Genomic DNA, 8456 nt, shown 5'->3' on the forward strand with positions numbered 1-8456 from the left:
AAGTTAACCGTTCTGTGTTGGAACTTTAAATTTTTAAATGTCAGATTTGGACATTTAAAATCATATCGATGCGGGTTTTTTGATAAATTACTCGGGGAACACCGTTGTAGTACCGCTGTTAGCCACCACTCCAAGGGGGGCAGCAGAGCGCGGAGCATCGGTTGAGTCACGGTGACATCAGCAGGATGTAAATGCAGCGGCTCGCGGCCTGATCGGTCTTTTTCCTCTGCCGTGCTGTAGGAGCGGTTGGCCTGCTCTCTGTCTCTGAAGATTTTAACACCCAAGCCGCAAAATGATCATCTACAAGTGCATCATCAGCAGTAAGTAGTCGCCGTCGAAGATGTATTTTACGTTGTTAGTCGCTGTTGCGGCCGTTAGAGTTTAATTTAGTTTCCAGTGTGTGGTTTGAGTTAGCTCAACTAGCCGGCTAACTCGTGTGTATCGTGATTGAGAAGTTAGCGGTAACGGAGAAAAAAAAATCACCAGTAAATCAGAGGGTTACCCACCCTTTTTGGCTCGTAAGTTTATATTATTGCTTTAACTACACCTCTATATGTGATGTTATAAAGTTATAAGTGTATAAAACGTTATCGGAAGCAGTTAGGTGGCTAAGTTTTAGCAGAACGGCTGCTTTGGTTGTTGTAATTGGGGTTAGTTTCAGTGAATGATGTGGCCTTTCTGCCGCAAGTAGCTGCTGCTGCTGTTAGCCATCGGAGCATTTTATGACTCTTACATTGGGGTTGTACTACAAAGCATGACTTAGATCGCGTAATTGATTTATTTCACAAGCAGGGAACGTCGTTCCCTTTTAGCGGATGGCGCACCCAGCTGTTTGTCTGTTGGCTTTGTTTTAAGTTTCGTCTCTCTTTATTCCCCCTTTCTCCCAACAGATGATGAGATGTTTTCAGATACCTTCAAAGTAAAAGAAACCGACAGCGGAATCTTCTATGAAGTTGAAGGAAAGGTGAGTTCAGAATTTAATCTAGTTGATTAATTATAACTGATTTTAAACTCCTTTTTCTCTTAGCAGCAAATAACTGCTGCGGTTATGAAAAAACTCACTTTATTGATGGTTCTTCATGTTTGACCCACTTTTATTGGGATTTTACTTTTCGCAGTAGTGTTTCAGGGGCGGGGTGAGACTTTCTGCTCCTCTGCAGTCTGAAACCAGTTCTACAGCACTGACCCAATGCGCATTTAAAGTGCTTATTAGCAACAGGGCTGGTATGCAGTTTCAGGTGTATGACTATCTTGAATAAAACTTTACAATAAGGATTTTTGCATACGGTTTTGAAGTTGTCCAGTTATACTTGAAGAAATTCCGCAAAATCGGATTGTCCGTCTATTCTTTAAATTGTTAAAAAATACAAACTCCCCTCACCTGTTAACTGTTGGGACATTTTTATTAATTCACTCTTTTTGCCCTTTACCAGACTCGCCAAGAGGTTCGAAGACACCAAACGTAATGCAGACGCTAAAAAAAGAAGAGTTTAGATCAAAACATCATTTATTTACATCCACATTGGTATCGGTGGATGTTAGTCTTTTATAGCTACGTTGATCTGATGAGCAAAACGACAGATGTCTTGGTTTTTATCTTGTTTAGGTGTAGGAAGTGTGATCACTTTAAAAGGGTAATAAAAGTGTGAGGAAATGTAAGTTATTTTAATTGGATAAAGATTTGAAATAGTTCCTTTTTGTCCGGAAACTAACGCAGCGCGAGACAAAGTCGCGTTCAACAGTCTGTTGTTTTCCACTCAAAAATGATTAAAAAACAAGTTGAGTTTACTTTTTAACACCTAATTCACTTGAAACCTCAGTGTAGGATCTAAGAACCATTTAACCGTCTCCAGTATAAAAACCCTTAAAGCAGAAAAACTGCTGGAAAATCGTTCATATTTGGTATCGTTTTGTAGTCAACGGCTCATTTTAGTGCATAATGTCTTTCTGATGATCTGACTTTAGTTTAGCCAGCTGGTTTTAAACTGAGGTCTGAAGAAACTAAATGTTGCTAATTAAAAGCCAGAATCTAAAATACAATTTGCATATGAAGTGAAGAAACTCGTAACAGTTTATAGCAGTTCATTATTGTGCAGATTTTCTGTTTTTAATCATTTTCTTTGTTTGATTCGAATTGATGTGAAGATTGTGAAAATAAGGGCAGTTTGATTATTTTTATGGATTTGAGACGTTAAACACCAGAAATGAAATAAAATAAAATCTCAGATATTTTTCTTTCACACCAGATCCAATTTTAATTTTATTCTTCCTTTTTAATTGATTCAAAAAGAGAAATTACAGATGAATATTTGTATATTTCAGTCATCCTATCTGAGCTGTATGAGGGTGTCTGGATATGAGAATTGTTGTTGATTTCAGGATAAAGATGTAAATTTATCAGAAAAATGTCTCAATATTACAAGAAAAATGAGACGTTTATTTAGTCATTAAGGTTTGATGTAAGCAGCTCTGTTCTTGGTTTGCTCTTCTAAAACGCTTTAGTAGTTTGTAGAATCATTTGAAAGTCGTGCAGCTGCTGCTAATTTGATGCTAATGTGTAAAAGATGAAATATTTCCCTATATGTAGGAATGCCGAGCATCTTGTGATGCTCAGCATTCTTATTTTTAATTTTTTATTCGTTTTTATGTCAGAGTTCTCATAAAATTACTTAATTCTTAGAATTTTATGACTTAATTCTGATAATAATCGCTTTATTCTCGCATTATAATAATCATAATTAAGGATAAAAATTAGTTTTTTAAATGTAGCCTGGCTCTAATATTCTGTGGTAGAGTTGATCTGGGGATGGTGACGACCCAAACCCAAATTTCAGCCACCAAGAAGCGGCGTAATCTGTGAAAATGATGCAGCCGCTGCTTGTCTTCCTCCTCTTCCTCCCAGACGGTGACCAGGACAGAAGGGTTTGACGACGCTTTGATTTCAGCCAACGCCTCTGCTGAGGAGGTGTGCGAAGGCAATGAGTCGGCCACCGTCTCCGGCGTCGACATCGTCCTCAACCACAAGCTGCAGGAGACCGGCTTCGACAAGAAGCAGTACATGGCCTACATCAAGGAATACGTCAAGGCGTGAGTTGTTTGTGAATCACCTGAACTGAGATTAAAATGTTGGTTTAGAGCAGGAGTGTTGAACTCATTTCCATTCTGGGCTTCATCAGCGTTCTTAAAGGGCCGGTTGTGGAAGAATGTGTTGATAAAACCCGTTAAGAAACTGTTAAAATATTAATGAACATCTGTGTATTCGGTAAGTTCTTCCTCAAATTAAATGTTGTAGAACGTCCAGGTTTTCATGATTATTCTGAGATCAAAATAACTGACTCTGTAGAGCTAATTTAGAACTATTTACGAGGAATCCTGCAATATTTCCACTTTTCTATGAATGTGAGATTTTTGGTACTTGCCACATTAACTACAGACCAACTGGAAATCTAGTAAAGCTGAGGCAGTGGTGGAGTAAAAGTAAGAAATACTGCCACCTGCATGTCGGAGTCTGTCATACCTTCTGCTTTTAGATGGCCACTGCAGTGGAAAATTTTATTATATTAAATTCTGACTTTACTAACAGAACTTTTCAACAAAATCCCCCTTATGATAATAAAATATGTAATATTTTATATGAATTGCATCACTAAATGCTTTTTTGCCTCCACAGTGGGGCTGCTGGACGCTTCATTTGTTTTTTGTTTGTTGCTGCAGAACCGTTTCTATTTCTTGCTAGTTATGCTAGCTTGAGGAGCAAAGCAGCTTGATGAGTTTGACTGGCAGCCAATCAGAAAATGGGCATCAGAAATAACATTTAAATAAATTATTTTAACTTGCATTTTATGAATTAAGACAGAAAAATAAAAAATTATGATGAAAAATGTAAAATGAAGATTTCTTCTTATTTTGCATGTTTTTCCTCATTTTCTGTCCACCTTTGAGGCCTAAAAACCCTGTAGATTGCTGATGTTGCTGTTTGTGTGCGCAGGGTGAAGGCCAAGCTGCAGGAAACCAACCCTGACAGAGTGGAGAGCTTCATGGCTGAGGTCCAGCCAGAAGTCAAGAAGATCCTCGGCAACATCAAGAACTATCAGGTAGCTCCAGGTTGACGAAACAACTCGTTTTGTCACTTTGTTTGCAGAATCTTGTTTTCCTGACGCACGTTTTCTTTTCAGTTTTTCACAGGGGAGTCCATGAACCCGGAGGGCATGGTGGGCCTGCTGGACTACCGCGAGGACGGCGTCACGCCGTACATGCTTTTCTTCAAAGACGGCCTGCTGGTTGAGAAATGCGTACGTACTTCGTGTGACGACGAAAACTTATTTAAAGGGGCAGCACCATGTAAAACGTTTGAGCTTTACGTCATGTTATGTGTTGCTTTGATTGAAAAATCCTGTAATCTCCATGGCAACCATTCAGCTGTCCAAACCGCCTGGGTGGACATAGCTCCGCCTCCCTCAACTCCTTCAGACTAGCCAGCAGCAATTAGCAAACGCATACAAGCTACTTCTCAGTCCAACGCTTATAAAAACTTTACTAAAACAGCCATATTAAGGGAAGAAGTTTTTAAAGACAATTTAAGGAGTTAAATCACTGTTAAATGTTATTTGATACACAGTTTGGCAGAGAACACAAAAATTGTACTCAAGTAAGAGTAGAATAGAAAAAAACTCCCTAAAAGTAAATATTTTCCAAAAAGCTACTCAAGTAACTAGTTACTATTGAACAACTGAAGTTAGCATGGTGCCATTTTATAGCACAAAGCCAAAGTGCTGCCCCTTTAACAATCGACTCCATAGCAACAGAAATAACTCTTAATTTTCTGTTTCTGTCCACAGTAACTACCTGGAACATCATCTGCTGTGTAATTGACTGCTGCTCCCCAAAAAGCCCCCAAATGCAGACTGCAGGAGCGTTACTCTACATCATGTCTGAACGGATCCTCGTCCTGTCCTCACTGTGGCCCGCAGCACCACTAAAACTGTGGGGAATCTATTGCCATTTGGTCACCAAATACAGTTTTTAACTTTCTTTTTTGCAGTATTTTTTTTGTTTTCCTTTTGGGCCAGCGCTCATGTTGAAAACGAAACGGCAGGACAGAAAGTGAAGCTCCGACTGGCTGCAAAGCAGTTTTTTCTGTTTTAGCATCAAGTTTGACATCCACGGCCTTCATCATGCTTGGGTTTCTGGTTGTGTTAAACGAGTCCATCTCCAATGCAAAGACTTCAGGTTCAATTTGAAAATAAAAAGTACCTCTACTTTAAGTTTTTCTTTTGTTTTCTTGGGGGGGGAAACATTTAAGGTATTGGCTGTGACAAAAAAAACTTCTTGCTGCTTTTACCAAGTTTTCTGCAAATCCTGCATGTTTGATTCTCATCACTCAAAAGATTCATATAAAATCCCATCTGGCAAGAACAAAGGTAAACAAATGTAGTTTAAACTACAATGAGATGCTTCAAGTGTTTACAATAAACATTTAATTTTCTCTAAAATTGCATATCAATAAAAAATTATTGCAGAAATGTTTGGTTCAGTGATTAATTTAAAGGATAGCTGTAAAAAGTCACTCCATATTTTTAGTTTTATCTACTTTTGCTTGAAAAAGTAAAGCCAGCTATTTATATTTCTAAATAATTTTCTGTTTTGCATGTTTATATAATTTCAGTGCTGATATAACGGGTTTATATTTGTACCCTGCTTTAATCCTGAGTCATCAGTACAACGCAGTGATTTAATCACATTTTTTATCTTACCAATAAAAAAAAGATGAGGAAGTCAGAGCCAGAAAACCTAAAACTCTTGAAATACAGTTTATTTCTCAAAACAGACTTTTAAAGTGTTGCTTCTAAAGCAGTTAAACTACCATGAAGATGTATTGTCAAAACAGTTGTAAATTTTTACAAGGTTTTTCTGCAAAAAGCCAACAGAAAAAAACATTTAAAAAAATTTAACACACCTGTGTGAAAAGGGAAAGACTTCATCCAAAGATCCTGCTGTACCGGAAAAGTGAGGGATTTGTTACAGGTGACGCCTCATAAGGTGATTTTTCACTGATAAGTGTTTCAGTTGCTGTGAGAACCAGGACCAGACTTCACATTTCCCTCTTTTCTTTTTGGCCAGTGCCACAGGTGTAACAGGTGATTCAGACTGAGCAGCCCAAAGACTGCTTAGAAATATAGTCAGAGTTCCTAGACTAGATATATAGACTGAGGTCAGAAGACAGTGATTTATTAGCCTGGCCAGTAAAGACGGACTAAGCTAATAGCTTAATCTATAAACTTGTAGGGCTATGTTCACACTGCAGCCTGAAGTGACCCAATTCCGATTTTTTGTCAAATCAGAATTTTTGTTTGTTTTTGCGTGGTCGTTCGCACTTCTAAATATATGCGACTTGCATGTGATCTCCAGTGTGAACTGCAAACAACCTGAAGGTGTCCCGCATGCGCAGTAGAGGGCGCAATAACGTCAGCATTCTCAGTGTTTTGCCAACCGCCATAAAGAAGTAGTGCTCATTATTAGCGGAAGCAGGCGCGGAGCTATGGGGGGTTTCAGTTTCACTCCACGTAAAGGGCCCGGTATTTGGCCCCGCCCCCCGGCCCAACGCTGACTTGTTCCGCTAGTGAGCGGAAGTAAACATGGGTGCTAACGGTTCCTAGCTTAAGATCGTGAAGTTGTTGTCCGACCCATAGACATCATATACATAGATATGTAGAGTTGCACTTTAACAACTTAATCGCAGAAAAGTGATGTCTGTCGAGTATCAGTGACGTTCATGCAACCTGGACGTTGGGTCACATTAGTATCGGATATCCAAGTGATCTGGGTCACATTCGAAAAGAATCCGACCTGTGTTGTTCAGACCGTCATGAAACAATCAGATACAGGTCGCATTAAGGGTAAAAAAAGAAAAAAGAATCAGTTGGGTCACTTCAGGCTGCAGTGTGAACACAGTAAGAAAGTAATCTCACCCTAAACAGGTGACGCTGCTGATCCAGAAAATCTTGTCGGGTTTGGCCTGCCTCAGCTGCTGCTACGGGTTTTTCTGCCTCGTGTAATTGAGCGTAAAAATCTTTTAAAGCCGTTTCCGTTGTAATACAACCAGACAGATGAACCGCGACACCCCGCAGGGTTTCANCAGACTTCACATTTCCCTCTTTTTCTTTTTGGCCAGTGCCACAGGTGTAACAGGTGATTCAGACTGAGCAGCCCAAAGACTGCTTAGAAATATAGCCAGAGTTCCTAGACTAGATATATAGACAGAGGTCAGTGATTTATTAGCCTGGCGGACCACCAGACTATGGTTATTTTAAACGTTTTTTTTTTTTTTTCCACCAGTGACAGTAAAGACGGACTAAGCTAATAGCTTAATCTATAAACTTATAGGGCTATGTTCACACTGCAGCCTGAAGTGACCCAATTCCGATTTTTTTGTCAAATCAGAATTTGTTTGTTTTTGCCGAGGTCGTTCGCACTTCTAAATATATGCGACTCGAATGTGATCTCCAGTGCGAACTGCAAACGACCTGAAGGTGTCCCGCATGCGCAGTAGAGGGCGCAATAACGTCAGCGTTCTTAGTGTTTTGCCAACCGCCATAAAGAAGTAGTGCTCATTATTAGCGGAAGCAGGCGCGGAGCTATGGGGGGTCTGCTGCCCCCCAAACCGGGCCGGATGGGGGCCCGGGCCTGGAGGTGCCAGGGAGGGAGGAATGGTTTCAAGTCATTGAAATATGCGATTATAGACAGAAAGTGCGCCCTCGCCTGTTGAGAAGGGTGTATTTAATGTTAAATACCCCGCTCCCCCCTCAACAGTTTCAGTTTCACTCCACGTAAGGGGCCCGGTGATTGGTTAGGGGCCCGGTGATTGGCCCCGCCCCCTGGCCCGGCTGACTTGTTCCGCTAGTGAGCGGAAGTAAACATGGGTGCTAACGGTTCCTAGCTTAAGAACGTGAAGTTGTTGTCCGACCCATAGACATATACATAGATATCATGTAGAGTTGCACTTTAACTTAATCGCAGAAAAGTGACGTCTGTCGAGTATCAGTGACGTTCATGCAATCTTGGGTCGCATTTGAATCGGATAAGTATCGGATATCCAAGTGATCTGGGTCACATTCTTAAAGAATCCGACCTGTGTTGTTCAGACCGTCATGAAACGATCAGATACAGGTCGCATTAAGGGTAAAAAAAGAATCAAAGTTGGGTCACTTCGGGCTGCAGTGTGAACGCAGTAAGTTAAAGTAATCTCACCCTAAACAGGCGACGCTGCTGATCCAGAAAATCTTGTCGGGTTTGGCCTGCCTCAGCTGCTGCTACGGGTTTTTCAGCCTCGTGTAATTGAGCGTGAAAATCTTTTAAAGCCGTTTCCGTTGTAATACAACCAGACAGATGAACCGCGACACCCCGCAGGGTTTCAGCCATCTTTGATTTCCTCTAATGTGTTTCCAGGTTATCAGCCG

At 40.4% G+C, this 8456-nt stretch overlaps 2 protein-coding genes across 2 annotated transcripts in view; one reads left to right on the forward strand and one right to left on the reverse strand.

The window, feature by feature from the left end:
• The first annotated feature begins 198 nt into the window (after positions 1 to 198).
• On the forward strand, positions 199 to 5264 carry LOC103141495 (translationally-controlled tumor protein homolog). Its single transcript, XM_007557165.2, has 6 exons — positions 199 to 320; positions 891 to 964; positions 2903 to 3087; positions 3989 to 4094; positions 4176 to 4292; positions 4839 to 5264. Exons 1-6 carry the CDS (start codon positions 293 to 295, stop codon positions 4839 to 4841), a joined length of 513 nt encoding a protein of 170 aa, XP_007557227.1. The 5' UTR covers positions 199 to 292; the 3' UTR covers positions 4842 to 5264.
• A 364-nt stretch (positions 5265 to 5628) lies between these two features.
• The window catches only part of LOC103141498 (general transcription factor IIF subunit 2-like), a 72037-nt gene continuing 69209 nt past the window's right edge, over positions 5629 to 8456 (reverse strand). Inside the window, exon 10 of the mRNA XM_016673882.1 lies at positions 5629 to 5638. The gene's annotated coding sequence lies outside the window, so the exon portion shown is untranslated. The remainder of the gene's footprint in view (positions 5639 to 8456) is intronic.

This window comes from Poecilia formosa, unplaced genomic scaffold (genome assembly GCF_000485575.1).
Source record: "Poecilia formosa unplaced genomic scaffold, Poecilia_formosa-5.1.2 Scaffold84, whole genome shotgun sequence".
Classification (NCBI taxonomy): Eukaryota; Metazoa; Chordata; class Actinopteri; order Cyprinodontiformes; family Poeciliidae; genus Poecilia; species Poecilia formosa.

Excerpts from the sequence above, each read along its gene's own strand:
- LOC103141495 (XM_007557165.2), top strand. The coding sequence starts at position 293 with ATGATCATCTACAAGTGCATCATCAGCA. Across the intron at positions 321-890 it reads CTACAAGTGCATCATCAGCA|ATGATGAGATGTTTTCAGAT; the intron begins GTAAGTAGTCGC and ends TTCTCCCAACAG. Across the intron at positions 4,095-4,175 it reads GCAACATCAAGAACTATCAG|TTTTTCACAGGGGAGTCCAT; the intron begins GTAGCTCCAGGT and ends TTTTCTTTTCAG.